This window comes from Pituophis catenifer, unplaced genomic scaffold (assembly GCF_029215685.1).
Source record: "Pituophis catenifer annectens isolate HBS135680 unplaced genomic scaffold, rPitCat1.0.hap2 SCAF_1, whole genome shotgun sequence".
In the NCBI taxonomy this organism is placed as follows: Eukaryota; Metazoa; Chordata; class Lepidosauria; order Squamata; family Colubridae; genus Pituophis; species Pituophis catenifer.
Window position 1 is genome coordinate 274,879,143 of NW_027256881.1, and position 17,196 is coordinate 274,896,338.

General features: G+C 41.7%; 1 protein-coding gene across 1 annotated transcript; it reads left to right on the forward strand.

Annotated features, from left to right (window-relative positions):
- Nucleotides 1–4,003: 4,003 nt before the first annotated feature.
- SLC35C1 (solute carrier family 35 member C1) lies at nucleotides 4,004–7,765 on the forward strand. Its single transcript, XM_070931226.1, has 2 exons — nucleotides 4,004–4,758; nucleotides 6,267–7,765. Exons 1-2 carry the CDS (start codon nucleotides 4,173–4,175, stop codon nucleotides 6,824–6,826), a joined length of 1,146 nt encoding a protein of 381 aa, XP_070787327.1. The 5' UTR covers nucleotides 4,004–4,172; the 3' UTR covers nucleotides 6,827–7,765.
- The last annotated feature ends 9,431 nt before the right edge of the window (nucleotides 7,766–17,196 follow it).

Sequence of the window (17,196 nt, forward strand, 5' to 3'; positions counted from 1 at the left end):
CCCAAAAAAAAGGAAGCTAAAAATTAAATGGTGGAAAGAATATAAATAGTTGCCAAGTGAAATGATGTACAGTATCTTGTACAGAGAAGCAAAAAGGGGGCAATAATTTCTGCCCTTCAGAACTAGACACAGCTGGGTGTTTCAAAATATCTGCTTAACATCTTCTTTCCTCTTTTCTGTCTAACTTGCCTTTTCAAAGCAAGATCACCTGAAAATCTTGGGCTATAGATTAGAATGAAAAGTTGAAAACAAATCCAGGGAAAAGTCATTTGGTCATTGACTTCTGAACTGTAGCCAAGAAAATTACCTGAACATATCCCTCCAATCATGAAGAGTCAAGGTGAACTCAAGGGGACTTATCCTTATTAAAAGAATACAGTTTCTATAATGTCAAACATCTGCCTTCATCTACAGAATACTAGCCATATTGAACCAGCATTGTTCTGTGATTCCTTCTCTTATACTACATAATAACTAAAGAACTGCACACTAGAGAATTATATTTATCAAACTGTGGGACATCCCAGGTAGTATATATAAACAGAATAGCAATTATGCTACAATGAATTATATCCAGAGGCCACACTGTTCATGTCTGGATATTGATGTATATTTAAAAATAAAAATCCAATAAAACTTTTTTTAAAAAGTGTTTCCCACTCTCAATCCTTGGAGACAGTCCAAAAATGACTGGTGGTATCAAATAGTGTTAAGAGATCAAATAAATCCAGAAGAATTATATTTCTCATATTCCCAACTTGCCATAGGTCATCCCCAAGCATGACCAGTGTAGTCTTGGTACCACACCCAGGTGTGAATCCAGACTGGAATATTCTAATTATCCAAAAACTTTTGGATCAAGCAATGGTTTCTTGCAGGGAAGACATTCCATTGCTTCTTTCGAGGCAGGTATAATGATCCTCTCTCATTCAACCTGGCTTCATGTTATCTCCTAAGAATCTTTCACAAATCAGGAAAGGCACTGCTGAGCTGATGTTACAGAAAACATTGTCATACTAGATAATGTAGCAAGATGTGGTCTTGGTTACCTTATTTGCCCATGTGGCATCCAGTTCCAAGCAGATTTCAGCAGTTTTATCTTCAAGATATCTGTGATCACAGAAACCTCTGGAGGAAACAGGGATTGTATGTGCCACAGGGCCTGTGGGAGCTGTGGCCTATTCAGACCTGAATATGGGACTGAAACTGCATTGGTCATTCTCATGGATAACTTCTGCATTTTATTATCCATGAGGTTGCTCCTGAAAACCACACTGAAACTTCAGCATTGAAATCATCACTAACCTAGCAATGCCATCAAGCAGCCCAGGTAGGGATGCCAGCATGCAACAGAGGACTGGTACAACAACTGGAACAATCCCAACTTGTCACTTATTTATTTCACAAATAAGACATCATACCTGGTATACTGCAAAGCAGTCTCTTTGGACACTATTGTGGATGGATATGCTTTACAGCCTACAACAATTTTCCAGGGCACCTTATAATGTTATTTAAAAACAGTCGGACACTACATTTAAAAAAAAAAAAAAAAAAGCAATCTGTGGAATTAAAAAAACAAACACCAAGCTGTTTAAAAACATGCTCAGATTTTTTTAAAAAACTAAGAAAAACAAAAAGGATTTTGCCTGGCACCAAAGTATAGTTAGTCCTTTCAGTTCTACACGTCAATTAGACTATACCCTCTTTTTTCAAAACGTTAACAACTTTTTTGGTAATCCTTGCTGACGCCCTCGGTCTAGGACAGTGATAGCTAACCTTTTTGCCGCGGGAGGGAATGCAGGAGGGGGTTAACCCTAACCCTAACCCTGCTTTTGGCACACAATGGCACAGTGTAGGCCCGTTTTTCATCCTCCCCAGGCTCCAAAGACTTTCTAGGAGCCTGGGGAGGGCAAAAACAGCCTCCCCCCCCCCCCCCCCGGAGGCCCTCTGGAGGCCGGAAATGGCCCATTTCCCAACTTCTGGTGGGACCAGAAGGCCCGTTTTTTGCCATACGCAGGAGCTGGAGCTTAGCTAGGGCAACGCTCGCGTGCCCACAGATATGGCTCTGTGTGCCACCTGTGGCATGCGTGCCATAGGTTCGCCATCATGGGTCTAGGACATTTGGCATAAGGCATGACCATTAGTTTAATATATGTTAAAGTTTTGGAGGGAGAGCAATTAGAATAGATATGCATGTTGTCTACCAGCAGGTGGCATCCAGATACCTTCCTGGTATTTTCTGGAATGAATTCTTCAAATTCTATTTAAACAGCTTCCTATTTCTTAAGAAAACAGATTTTAAAAATGGATAAAATCGCTCCACACAGATATTTCTATTTCTGATGCAGATTTTGAACATTCAAGTGTTGCTTGTCAAATCACTAACTATAGGGATTCACAATTGCTATTTATTGATTTAATGAACTACTCAACCGGTAGTAAAAAATTTTGAAACCCACCACTGCCACAGTCACTCTCTTGGGGTGAATTAAGACAAGCTGGAACAAAAGATCTGCTCGTAAGCAGAGGACTGGGTTTGTCAATCTTTATGCTCCTGGACAAAAGAGAAACCAAAAACAGGGGTTCAAAAGGATGCAGAAAAATGATAGTGGGATGAGAACAGCTGTTTTTGTCCCTGTCACATCTTACCCAGAAACCTTAACAAGATAACCAAGAGAGTGACTGTGGCAGTGGTGGGTTTCAATTTTTTTATTACCGGTTCTGTGGGCGTGGCTTAGTGGGCGTGGCAGGGGAAGGATACTGTAAAATCTCCATTCCCTCCCCAATCCAGGGGAAGGTTACTGCAAAATCCCCATTTCCTCCTGATCAGCCGGGACTCGGGAGGCAGAGAATAGATGGAGTCAGGGCCAGACAGAATTTTTACTACCGGTTCTCCGAACTACTCAAAGTTTCCACTACCGGTTCTCCAGAACTGGTCAGAACCCGTTGAAACCCACCTCTGGACTGTGGCCATAAGCAATATAAGCAGTGTGCAAATGGATGAGAAATTTGGAATTTCTTTGGTCAGGCTATTGTTGAACAGCCAAGTGTTGCCTTGGTGAATCTGGTGCCTTCCGGGTGCACTAAACTTGTCCTATCAACTTGCTCCTGACCACCCAAAAAAAAGGGAGGGCACTTTGCCTGGCCTGGAGCAAGACTGCACTAAGGGAAGGCTGCTCCTGGATTCTCCCATTGCCCAAGCGGGGCCCAAAGAGTACCGCAAAGAGAGAGAGAGAGAGAGCAAAGGGAACGAAAACCAAGGGATCGATCACTTGCTGCGGCACCCCAACGTGGCAAGAGCCTTGGTGGCGCAGCAGACTAAAGTGCTATCAAGTAGCACCAGCTGCCTGCAATTACTGCAAGTTCAAATCTCACCAGGCTCAAGGTTGACTCAGCCTTCCATCCTTCCGAGGTAGGTAAAATGAGGACCCGGATTGTGGGGGCAATAAGCTGACTTTGTATAAAATAGAACACCGCTTAGGGGGGGGGGGGGCAAAAAGCCCTACTAAGCAGGTATATACAAAAGTATGAAGGCTATTGCTTAACGCATTGTAAGCCACCCTGAGTCTTCGGAAAAGGGCGGCATATAAATCGAACCAGTAAGTAAGTAAGTAAGTAAGTAAGTAAGTAAGTAAGTAAGTAAGTAAGTAAGTAAGTAAATAAATAAATAAATAAATAAATAAATAAATAAGTGGCTGCGATCCTCCCCGCAACGCTGCCCGGGAGAAATGCGCACAGGCACACAAGCAAGCGGTTGATTCCCGCACCGGCGCTTCAAGCGATCTCACGGGCTTTGACCGCCAACCGGGCGCGCAACCGAGGTTGTCTCGGGGGAGGAGAACCCAGAAGCGGGGAACCGCTTCAGCGAAAGCACAGGCTTTTTAAAGGCGCGCAGCTGCTTCCGGCAATCGGCGACGGCGGCCCCTTTAAGCGTGGAAAGGCTCGCCTCGTCTGCGCACGCGGCGCAGCAACTGGGATGCGCCGCGGGGAGGAAGGCAAAGGAAAAAGGAAGCGGTCGGCCAGGTTTCTCCGGGCGGCTTCGGGGGAGGCCTAAATCCGAAGGTGCACCCGACGTGAACATCCTCGGGAACGACCTGAAATGCCTTAGCTCTTTGCAGCCCTCTGCTCCCTCTCGGCGGGGAGCGGGGCTCCGGCAGAGGCTTGGCAACATGAACCGGGTCCAGCTGAAGCGCTCTGCGATCCTGAAGATGGCCCTCGGCGGTGCGTCGGAGCCGCTTCTCCAGCAACAGCAAGAGGAGGAGGAGGAGGAAGAAAGCGAAGGCAGCAGCAGCAACAACAACAGCAAGGAGCCTCCGTTCCTCTTGCGGGCCGCCCGGATCGCCTTAGTGGTCTGTCTCTACTGGTTCATCTCTATCACAATGGTCTTCCTCAACAAGTATTTGCTGGGCAGCCCTTCCCTGCGCCTGGATGCGCCGCTCTTCGTCACTTTCTACCAGTGCCTTGTCACCGTCCTCATTTGCAAGCTGCTCAGCCTGCTGGCTTCCTGCTGTCCGCCGGGCTACGTGGACTTTCCCTCCATCCGGATGGACCTCAAGGTCTCCCGCAGCGTCCTGCCCCTTTCCCTTGTCTTCATTGGCATGATCACCTTCAACAACCTGTGCCTCAAATTCGTTGGCGTGGCCTTCTACAACGTGGGCCGCTCCCTCACCACCGTCTTCAATGTGCTCCTCTCTTACTTGCTCCTGAAGCAAACCACATCCTTGTACGCCCTTCTTTCATGTGGGATTATCATCGGTGAGTGGAGCCTTCCCAGTGGCCCCAGCGGAGCAATCCAGTGGCTGCCACTTTCCCCCAGCATGTGGCTTCCTCTCCCATTATCCTCAACCAGCCTAACCACTGCTTGGGAATGATGGAAGTTGACACTGTGCACCATCTATTGTGTGCCAAGGTTTATTTATTGGGGAATAAGTCCGTTAGAATTCAGTGAGATTTACCCAGGAAAACAAGTGTCAAATGCAACATGGGGCATTTGCTTGCTTAATGGTTTGCTTGCAGGATTTCAGTTTAACTGTAGCAAATATAGAGAGACTGCTTGTATTCTAAAGCTGTTTACTCCTTATTTTTATTGGTTATCATGGTCACAACTCATGGCAGTCAGTAGAGATTGGGCTTTCTGCATTATCATTCTTGATTTAATAACTCTTTTCCTCACAACCCTTGTCTAAAATTGCCAAAAATCTACTCTAAAGAACATCTTAGTATCCTTTAGAATAGATAATAAGAGCCACATCCAGAGTGGCTCTAAAAAGAACAGAGCAATCCTATAGAATCTTAGAAGTTATAAGGAAGTAAATACAGTATTGCATCCTGAAAAAGTGGTGTTTCCTGGTGATGAAATATGCAAACAGTTCAGATCTCCATTACTGATTGTGAGTGTAGGAGAATGGGGATGTTTGTTAATTAAACATATGGAAAAGGCAAGGCTACACCTTTGATATATATTCCCAACTTACAGGACAAAACCTGTAGGTCAATTAGTCTGGTAAATCTTTCCTGCTCAATAATGCTTGGAATTAAACTAATGTAACATTTCTTGTTCATTAATATCAGGTGGAAGAGAACTAGATAGAATTGATTCTATTCTAACTTTTGTTACTAGTTTGCTTAAGCTTGCTAACTATTAATATACAATCTAATGGCTTATGCTGGAGAATATAAAGCTTCACTTTTGTAAAGACACATACAGCCATTATGTCTATGGAGATTCTCAGTCATCCAGGTCATAGTTGTCCCAAAGGTGCTTTTTCAAGAGGAAACTGGACTTTCTTGTTTTTCTTTGAAGACATTTTGCTCTGAACTGAAGAAGTTTCTTGGATGAGAAGCAAAACGTCTTCAAAGAAAAACGAAGTCCAGTTTCCTCTTGAAAAAGCAACTTTGGGATATGTTTATAGTAACGAGTTTTAAAACTTAACAGACACTCTTTGACAGAAGATTATGGAGTGAGGGGTCTTAATGAATAGCGATTCAATCTCAGCAAGCGATTTCAACTCAGACATTGATTAATATTCAGATGGGAGATATTGGGAAATTCCAGGGATGGCTAAACTAGAATTTTTTTAATTCACCAAGAGTATTAAGAGTAGCTGGTTGGAGAATTCTGGGAGTTGAATCCACACTTCAAGTAGCTGAGGTTGAAAAAAAAATTAGTCTATTATATCTGAAGTTTTAAACATTTAGTATGAGGCTTGCCTCCTGCTTTTTGTAGTCCAATCAGTATATTTTCCATCTCTTTTACCTTGCAGGTGGCTTCTGGCTTGGGATAGATCAAGAGGGAGAAGAAGGCACTCTGTCCTGGGCAGGCATCATTTTTGGAATATTTGCCAGCCTTTGTGTCTCACTGAATGCTATTTACACTAAAAAAGTTCTTCCTGCTGTAGATGGCAGCATCTGGCGTCTGACTTTCTATAACAATATCAATGCTTGTGTCTTGTTTTTGCCCCTTTTGTTGTTCACAAATGAGTTCTTCACACTATACCACTTTGATAAATTGGGAAGCATCCATTTCTGGGGCATGATGACTCTAAGTGGGATATTTGGCTTTGCTATCGGCTATGTGACTGGACTTCAGATCAAATATACCAGCCCCCTTACACATAATGTTTCTGGGACTGCCAAAGCCTGTGCCCAGACAGTGTTAGCTGTTGGCTATTATGAACAAATCAAGAGCTTTTTATGGTGGGCTAGTAACATGATGGTTCTAGCAGGCTCTTTTGCATATACCTGGGTAAAAGGGTTGGAGATGAAGAAGGTACAGGTGGAACCTCTTCCTAAAGCAAATGAAAAAAATGACAATCTGGTCTGAATTCACCAGTCTTGCATTTCACTCAAGGAATAAAATGAAGTTTAACTAGCAAGAGACAGCTTAATGTTTCTAGGCAAGCGTAGCCTGTGATTACCCGTATAGAAAATAGAAGATAGGCCGAGATTTCCAATCACATTTGATTGCATATTTGCTACAATAATCACTGGAAAAGGACAAATTTTTTACAAGTGATTTTCTTTTGCAAACACCTTCTCTTTAGTAAAGGTGAGGGTGGGGGTTCTGTTAAAAACGACTTTAAACAAGTAGGAATAGATGGGTCCTTGCTCTACTGGCTTGAAGTTATATGTGTCTTTTGTAGGTATGTTTCTCTTTGTCTCCTCACATATCACACTGAGCAGTCCAGTGTGCTTCCTGGAGAGGCAGGAGAAGAGTTCTCTTAGATTGCTGGCTCTCCTGCCCTTGTGGGGCAAACAAGTTGCAAGAAATACAGACTTGCAGCTTGCCTGGTGGAAAGCCACGATGCCAGCATTCTCAAGCATTTTTCTGCCAGTGCTTTTTCAGCACATTTATCATTCCTCTGGACAGACTAATTGGAAAGGAACTGAACTAAAGAAAATAGGAAAGGGCATTGAAAGGTCCCCTGGTTTGGTTTCTTTTAGATCTAAATGTCTTTAGAGAGTCACAACTATTTTTCCCAGCATTGTTGAAGAAACAGATGTCAATAGTTATTAACGGACTCTTACAAAGTTAAAAGTATTGGCATGTTCTTGCTCTTAAAGCTCATTTCGTGAGTGAGTGCATTAGTTTTTGATATGCACTCTCCTTATTGAGAGGGCCTTCTTGGCTTCAGGAGCCAAATTTCAATGGAATGTATAATTCCATTTGCCTTTGACCTTTGCTAGTGTCCTTACCTTATTCTCGCTTTCCTAATTTTGTGTTGGGAGGTGTAGATCCCCATTGTAGATCTGCAAACTGATAAACGTGTTTAATAAAATGTTGATTTGTTATTTTCAGAATGGCTCTTTGCTTTGTTTGCAACAGTAGAAATGATAGGGAAGTGGAGCAGAGGGCACTGATGATCTATTGCCTCCTGACTCACAGGCAAAATACTTTAAAACCAACCCTGAAGGAGAATTAGTTAAAGAGGTTGTTGTCCTTATAGACTGCTTATACTTTTTCTGGATGCATTAGGTTAGCCACTGTGCTACGAAGACTCTGGGCTTAATGGCCATTCAGTTTGATTCAACAAAACTGCCTTTATTTCCTTAACCAATAATGGCTTGGATAAACATAAAGGCAAACATAAATATGTATAATCCTCAACTTAAGAATGGCCACAAGTTGTGCAGATCATAAAGCGGGTCACCACCCTAATTTTATGATCTTTTTTGAATCAGTCATTAAGCAGGCCCAATCAATTGGATTTTTTTCTGCTGGAAGCCAAAAGTAAATGTATATTTCTGGCAAAAAAAAAAAAAAAGTTGTAAATTGTGATCATTTGACTACAGGATGCTGCAAATGGCCATAAATGCAGGCTGGTTGCCAAGTGCCCAAAATGTGATCACATGTCCACTGGAGATGGCAGCCGTCGTAAGCTTGAAACCAGGCTGTAAGTAGCTCTGGGGAGGTGGTGTAACTTTGAACAGTCACTAAGCAACCGGTTGAAAGTTGAGAACTACCCATACCTCAAAGCAGAAGATTCATCCTAAAGAAGGGCTTAGTTTTCAAACCCTGCAGGGTAGTTACACTAGGTTTTTATTTCAACTAGTCAGCAACTTGGAGCACCAAACCACTTTCATCTCAGTATATGAGAACTGGAACCCCAATTACCATTCTCCATCATCAGCCCAAATCAGCTGCCTTCCTCTTCAACTGTTTTCCAATGGCTGTTAATGTACTGCAGATCATTTCCACTTAACACCTTTGAACTGATTACATCATCTGCCCACCATTTCTTGAGATGTTTTCTAGGTCTTTTAAGGTCAGCTGGTATCAGACCAAGGATTATTGCTGCCCAATATGGAACTGTTCATTGTGCAATATACAGTAGTGGAAAAACATAAGCATTTCCTAACCCAAATTAATTGAAGAGGCTAGGTTTCCACACTTGTTTGTTCTATATAAAGAGTTTACTGTATACGCTCAGTCCCAAATTATTGATTTAACCAAACAGTAACTGCTTTTGAATGTTTTATTTTCTTTTGAGATGAAAATTTATACAAATAAAACCAGCAAGATGAAAAGTAAAGGAGCAGGATAGTAATTCTTTCAAAGCTGAATAAATGGGTCAGAAAAAGATACAAGCATATAAAATCTGACTTTCCTATTAAGAGTCTCGCATTGGTCCCCAGCAAGCCAGATGCGTACAGATACAGAGTGCAATTACACTTTGTCTTGCCACAGTAAATGCAGGCAGGAGGCTTGTGGGTTTGAATGCCAGGAAGACATAATTGAAGCTGAAAGGATTTATTGAGCAAAGCAAAAGAATATGTTTAACCGCAAAGTCTAACATAGGCAATATTTAAAGGCACGGCAATATAACAAGGCATGGCAACAATCAATAGAAGAGTGTAAATACTGGGTAAAATCTCATATCCCTGTGGCTACTATGAATCTTTCCTTATCACAACCAATTACAGATGTTTCCATATTATTCCAGCTGTCGTACAGTACCTTTCTCAACCTCAGCCTACGCTGAGGCTCTCTCTAAGCAGATTTCTAAACGCTTATATAATAATAATAATAATAATAATAACAACAACAACAACAACAACAACAACAACTTTATTGTCATTGTATGTGTATACACAGTATACACATACTCCCACCCACCACAATTCCCCACCCCTAAACCACCCAAACATCCACACAACAGACCAAGTAATACTGTCCAACAGCTCACTGATGGTGGCCCTTTAGTTCATTGTTGAGTGCAATTATAGCTCTGGGATAAAAACTATTCAGAAAACGTGTGGTCCGAGTTTTAATTGTTCTGTATCTTCTGCCAGAAGGTAACAGTCCCAAAAGATTGTAAGCAGGATGGGAAGAGTCTCTGACAATGTTATGCAACTTCCTCAAACAGCGAGATTCAAAGATGTTGTCCAGGGCTGGTAGCTGGAGTCCAATAATATTCTGGGCAGTTTTAATGATTCTCTGTAGAGCTTTTTTGTCTGCTACAGAGCTGCTCCCATACCATGCAAGAATGCCGTATGTCAGGACACTCTCAATGGTGCTGCGATAGTAGGACAGAAGTAGATGCTGAGATTTATCTTCCTGAGCATTCTCAGGAAGTACAGCCTCTTCTGTGCCTTCTTCACAAGCATGTTATTCACAATTCACTATTCACAAGCATTCATAGTCCATGAGAGGTCCTCCAAGATATAAGTGCCCAGAAATTTAAAACTACCCATCCCCTCCATCTCCTCACCATTTATGTAGTGGTAGATGTATATCTCTCTTCCTCCTGAAGTAAGGTAACCAGACATCGCGCTTTTGGCGGGACAGTCCCGCTTTTAAACAATTTGTCCCGCGTCCCGTGGCATTTTAAAAAAGTCCCGATTTTCGGAACAAATGCACGACAAGGGAACGGCGCAGTGGTGGGTTGCTCCTGGCTGCCTCCTGAGTCCCAGCTGATGGCTAGAGGAAAAAAAATTGTTTAAACTCTTGCCGCAGGGCTTCAAGCTGATCAGTGTTAAAAGAAAACAAATGAGTAGACCGATGCTTGCAAAAATAGAAAAAACAGCCCCTTAAAGCTTCAGCATAGGTTAATTAGCACAAGTTGATTAGATCGGTTTCCCGACTCTCAGCTGATTTGCTCTCAGCTGTTTTGCTCAGGGCTCTGTAGTTGCTAGCTGCAGAGTGCTGGAGATTTTTTTCCCCTAACTATGCGAAACTGAAAGAAAGCAGGGTCTTTGCTGCAACGTGGCAAAATGAGGCAGAGAGAGATTTTCTATTTCTTTTTCTTTTTCCTCACCAAAAAAGGTAGGTGCAAAACTGCAAACAATGGGAAATTTAGGGCAAAAGAGGAGAGTTCAAGATTTCAAAACACAAAAGAAAAAAAGCTCTATTTAACTAGGGAATTGTAATAATTGAGATACTATTAATTGTATATTGTGTTGAAAGCAGAAATGGTTAAGTTGTGGTTTGGAGGAATATATGGGGGAAATTATTTGGTTTATTATTATTGGTAAATATAATTAATTGATTTGTAAGAAATTGGATTGCATGGAAATAATTGGAATATTCATGTTCATATTGATGAATATACAAAAAAGATAGTTATAACTAATTGATTTATATTAAAATGTTGAATTTGTATTAAATAACTGTATTACATAATTACATAATTAACCAATGTGAGGATGGATATAAAAATAGATGACAATGGGAAGGGGTATAATATAGAATAGAAGGGAAAAATTGAATTTGATTAAGATTAGAGATGAGGATGAAGGGTAATATTTTTTAAAAAAATAGATGAGGAATAAATATGGCAAAAAGGAAATATAGAAATTGTTAATTTAATTGAAATGACTAAACACTGTTTAAATTTGTGAACCAGCCAAATATTCTGTTCAAAGAAAATACATTGTATGTTTGTATGTGTGTTTCTAATTATTGCTATTTATTCATATTTGTTCTCTTTTATTCTTTAAAGTTTAACAGTTCATTCTTTATCTTAATATCTTTATATTTGTTTGGGGTTGGCTTTCTTCCCTTTCATTTTTTTTTGTACAGCAATCTTTCTCCTCAAACCTACCACCTCTCTCTTTTCTTTCCTTCTTACTTTCTCTTCCCCCCCTCTTCTCCTCCTCCCTACTTCCTCTTCCTTTCTCCTTCTCCTCCTCTCTTCCTCCCTCTCTTCCCCTCCCTCCTACTCTAATTTCCTTTCCCTTCCTTCATCCCTCTCTATTGCTGTATCCTTTTATGCACATGGACTAATCAGAGGGCTGAAAAAGTTATTTTTCACTGGTCCTCGCACTTTTGACCAGTCCTCAAACTTACGACTGTCCTCACATTTTACGTTTTTTGCCCTATCTTATCACCATGGTGAAGAGAAGCAGTTGTGAAATGAGTGACATGGTTGTTAAGAATGCTGCACGGGCATAAATGTGAGGATGGTCATAAGTGTGAGGACCAGTCAAAAGTGCGAGGACCTGTCAGAAATGACTTTTTTCTATACACATAGCCATGGCCACCCGGTCACATGACCAGCTAGCCACGCCCACCCAGTCACATGATCTCCAAGCCACACCCACAAAATGGTGGGTGTCCCACTTTACCAATGCTAAAATCTGGTCACCTTATCCTGAAGTCAATTATAAGTTCTTTAATTTTTGTGGTGTTAAGTGCGAGATTATTTTCATTACACAATGTCAGCCCTTGTACTTCCTTCCTGTAAGCAGACTCGTTGTTCTTATTAATGAGCCCCACCACTGTTGTGTCATCCGCAAATTTAATAATTGCGTTGGTATTATACAGTGGGGTGCAGTCATGCGTGTACAAGGAATAAAGGAAAGGGCTTAGCACACAACCCTGGGGGGCTCCTGTGCTTAATATCAGAGTACAGGAATGATGAGATCCCATCCTTACTGACTGTGGCCTACCTATAATACACTGCTGCAAATTGCTCATCCTCCTAATTTGTTGTTTATGTTTTTGGCCTAATGGTTACTGAAAGTGGCAGTGCTAATTCCCACACAGCCAGGTGGCTCGGCCTGTAGTGGCAGATCAGCAGATGTGCTAGGCTGCATGAGAAAAGTGACAATTAGGCAAGGATAGGGAAGGCCGGAGGTCTGCATATTGTACTTTTTTAAAAAAAAAAAAAAGCTGATAATATCTCGCAATATTATCCACAAAAATGCAGGAGAGTATTTTAAACAAAAAAAAAGGGAATGAAATTCACCACCTAAACTACTACTTCATGACAAATGGTGCCTTCCTAATAGCAATATCTAATTAGAGAGCAAGTAATCAGATTTCTGTTTTCTGTTGTTCAACTCTATGTACTGAATTGGGGCAACAAGAAACATATTTTCTTGTAACGAATAATTGCTCTGAATGTTTACAATGCATGAAATAGACTCTCCAAAATGTTTAAAATCTATTTAATTTTGGGATTTGTCCACTATAATTTTATTTATATTTTAGAAAGAAAACCTATTTAACATAAAAAGTCTTCCTCTGGGAAAAAAAAAAGTGTTATCAACCTGACACAGCCCGAAGCCTTCAAATGAATGTAGACTGCAACTCCCAGAATTCAATTGGCTGTGCATACTGGGAGTTGTAGTTCAAAAGATCTCAGAGTTCTTTCATAATCAAGTAGCAGTTGGAACTATCTCCACCTGTTCAGTCTTTTTCATTATCAGCTTCCTGAATTTGTTTCAAACAATATAGTGACTGGGTTTTCATCTTACATTAAACCCTGTTATAGGTTAGTTTGATTTTGATTAAGCATGCTGTGTGAACCAAGTCACTGTATTGTATCAACCACATTTTATACTCTAATATAAACTATTATACAAATCAAATCAGCTATGATTTCTAGTAGACAAAGATGTGTGAATCCAATACATCCCTTGGATGAATTCCTTTAACTTGAAAACTAAACTTATAGAAATTGGGGGTTCACTATCTCCAGAGGCTTTTAACAGGCTGAACTCTATATTCCTATGAATAGTCTAATTGGTTTTCTGTACATTGAAGATAGAGGATTTAGATCGGTGTTTCTCAACCATGGAAGTTCTGTGTTGGCTGGGGAGTTCTAGAAGTTGAAGTCCACACATCTTAAAATTGCTGAGGTTAAGAAACACTGATCCAGATTTTCCTTGTGGCGCTTTCCAATTATAATTCTATGACTTTAAAGTCATATCAGAAGCAACAATGCTGTTATTGGCAAGACTTGAAGATGTTGTGAAAACAAGGGTTAGAAGAAGAGGATATATTATGGTACTGTTATTGACTTTGCCTAATGAAAAAGGTTATCTCAGAAACCAACTGAGAGAACAAACACTATTTTATTGTAACTTGCAAATAAAACTTAAAATCAACAACTCGCTCATATTTCAATATGAATTAAATCCGGGCCTAATCCAGGAAGCCAGCAGTCAAAGCAAGGGTGTATTAAGGTTAACTGCACTATTCAATAAAATATTAACTATCAGGACTGCACTTTTGAATAAAACCATTAGCTAACAGGAAATTGCAAGGTTGGTGAGTGAAGCCCCTTACCTAAACCCCTGCACCTGTTCTACTCATTCTTTCAAGCCAGTATCCATTCCTGAATATTATTATTGATTTTTGGCTGTCATCTCATTTAACTCACCCCTCCTAACTTGAGCCAGATAGAAGTCTCTGACTGAGCAAGCAGATGAAAAGTCAGCCCTGCCACACACATTCCTCAAGCTGTGTGTACATGTATTGCTCTGTTTACATCAGAACATTTGATTTCTGAACAACTAGGCTATGAAGCGAAGATCACAATTAGTATGGGAAGACAAAGATGTATCTACCTGCTGTTCTCACTCCAGAAAGTCTGCTACTTTCAAAAACATTACAGGAGATTGTCTTGTCTTTGTGCTTTCTTGCCCTGCAGAAAAGCAGCTTAAAGGGCATGTCTCCCATGCACAGTCTGACTGGAACTAAAGCTAGCTTAAGAAATCCCTTTCCAGATTTCAATTCCTTCCCCTGCTTTATCCACAGAATGGCCTAGTACCTGGATGGCGAACCTATGGCACGCGTGCCACAGGTAGCACACGGAGCCATATTGGTGGGAATGCCAGCATTGCCTTAGTTCAGCTCCAGCACAATGTGCATGCTAGCCAGCTGATTTTTGGGCCCACCGGAAGTCGGCAACTGGGCCGTTTCCAGCCTCAGGGGGTGGGAAGGCCGTTTTTGTCCTCCCCATGCTCCTAGAAAGCCTCTGGAGCCTGGGGAGGGCAAAAAATGGGCCTACCGGGCCCACCGTGCCATCGCTTGCCAAAAGCAGGGGGAGCGCGGGGGATCACGCGTGCATGTATGGGGGGTGCATTGAATTATGGGTGTGGGCACACGCATGCGCGACCCGCCCGCACTCCCCCTGCTTTTTGGCACGCGACAGCAAAAAGGTTCGCCATCACTGGCCTAGTAATTCCATTCTGGTCCATGTTATTACAAGCCCTAATTGGTGGGATTCCCAACCTTCTTTACTTCTCCTGGACTGAGAAGGAAAGGAGGGACACCATTGTGTTGACATTTTTCCTGTCACTTGAGCTAGAAGGGGAAAAGAACATTTGCCAATTTCATCTGGTTAAATTATACAGTACTATAAGGCAGGTCCATTTCCCACTGTTTCATCAATGTATATATAAATAAAGATTAGTTTTAAAAGGTCCACCTGTCACCACTGACTTGCCAATGAGCTGGAGGCAAGTTCAAGATGACATTATGGCTACAGGAAATTCTCAGTAGCTGATCCTACAGATTAGCCCCTTGTTACTAGTGCTAAAGATTTACATGACACATATGGAAAGAAACTGCATTTTCACAGCAATATTTTAGGACCATCTATTGATGTCAGGAATCACCTTTTTTTCTTGGATGAGTTCTCGTACTTTTAAACATATTTTTGACCAGTATGCATTAAAACTGGGAAATGTTTACTTGGCACACAGATATACAGATCAGTTTGAAGAATGATGCCAGAATTGATTAGAAATAGGTCTGTAGTTTGCAGGGATGTGTCCTCTTCCTGCTATTTTGAATATTGTATTTTCCTCTGTTATTGTGTTAAGAAGAAAAGCCGTCAATATGGCCATCAAAAATGAAAGACTCAAGTAACCTGCAGGTTTGCTTGTAAATCATATAGTGTAGATTACTCTGGTTCCAATATCCTTGCAAGATGTTCCTTAGCCTCTGCATAAAATAGGCTACATTATTCAGACACCTGTGCCATGCGAAGAAAACAGAAGAGGAAACAATACATTAGCCAGACAACTATTTTAGAATCATGAGACAACTACACTCTCCCCTAAACTGGATGTTTATCATATATAATGGAATATGCTGTACAGTATTGCCCATGTACATAGACCCATGATGTAGTTAACAGGGCTTCTGGCTCATATGAAAGGGTCTCTAGATCTTCCAACCATAAGTTTCCTAAGCTTTTCACTGTCCTGAAGAGAACTTGCTTGATATGCTATCATTATTCACTTTATTCCACTCTCTTGATTTAATTTGTGCAGAGTCAATTAGATTTTGACTTTGACTCCTTTGACTCTTCTCAGTAATTAGCCTAACTGGGAGTATGCTAAAGTATTATTTATTTATTTATTTATTTATTTGTTTATTATTTATTATTTATTTATTTATTTATTTATTTATTTATTTTTATATGCCGCTCTTCTCCGGAGACTCAGGGCGGCTTACAATGCGTTAAGCAATAGCCTTCATACTTTTGTATATTTTATACAAAGTCAGCTTATTACCCCCACAAACCGGGTCCTCATTTTACCCACCTTAGAAAGGATGGAAGGCTGAGTCGACCTTGAGCCTGGTGAGAATTGAACTCGCAGTAATTGCAGGCAGCTGGATGTTAAATGCTGCCTTAGTAGGAGGCATTAGCGTCCTACGCCACTCAGGCTCCTATGTATGATATAGAAGTTGCTAGACTATGAGTTTGGAAACTCGCATTCTAGACCCTTTTCCACAGTTTCCACAAACACATTGTTTTATTTTAGGCCAGTCACTCTCAGCCCTCACAGCATTTTGTTGGGGGAGAGGAGAAAAATATGCTCTATTTATCACCTTCAGCTCCTGGAGAAAAGACAAAATATAAATCAAATAAATAAACTTGGGTGTCCTCCTGGACGCACGGCTGTCCTTAGAAGAGCATTTGACGGCCGTGGCCAGGGGGGCTTTCTATCAGGTTCGCCTGATACGCCAGTTGCGCCCCTTTCTGGATCGGGACTCCCTATGCACGGTCACTCATGCCCTCGTTACTTCCCGCCTTGACTACTGTAATGCTCTCTACATGGGGCTCCCCTTGAGGAGCACTCGGAGGCTCCAACTGGTGCAGAATGCGGCCGCGCGGGTACTTATGGGGGCGGCATGGCGCTCCCACGTGACACCTCTCCTGCGCGAGCTGCATTGGCTTCCAGTGGTCTTCCGAGTGCGCTTCAAGGTGTTGGTTCTCATCTTCAAAGCGCTCCATGGCTTAGGACCCAGTTATTTACGAGACCACCTTCTGCCTCCGATAACCTCCCACCGGCCAACACGCTCCCACAGAGAGGGTCTCCTCAGGGTGCCGTCTGTCAGGCAATGTCGGCTGGCGACCCCCCGGGGAAGAGCCTTCTCTGTGGGGGCACCCGCCCTCTGGAATGAGCTGCCCCCAGGGATACGACTAATCCCGGACCTCCGGACCTTCCGCC

What these genes read in the sequence shown, in the direction of transcription:
- SLC35C1 (XM_070931226.1), top strand. Translation starts at nt 4,173, where the DNA reads ATGAACCGGGTCCAGCTGAAGCGCTCTGCGATCCTGAAGATGGCCCTC. An exon ending in TTCATGTGGGATTATCATCG is followed by an intron (nt 4,759 to 6,266) that starts GTGAGTGGAGCC and finishes TTTACCTTGCAG; the next exon opens with GTGGCTTCTGGCTTGGGATA.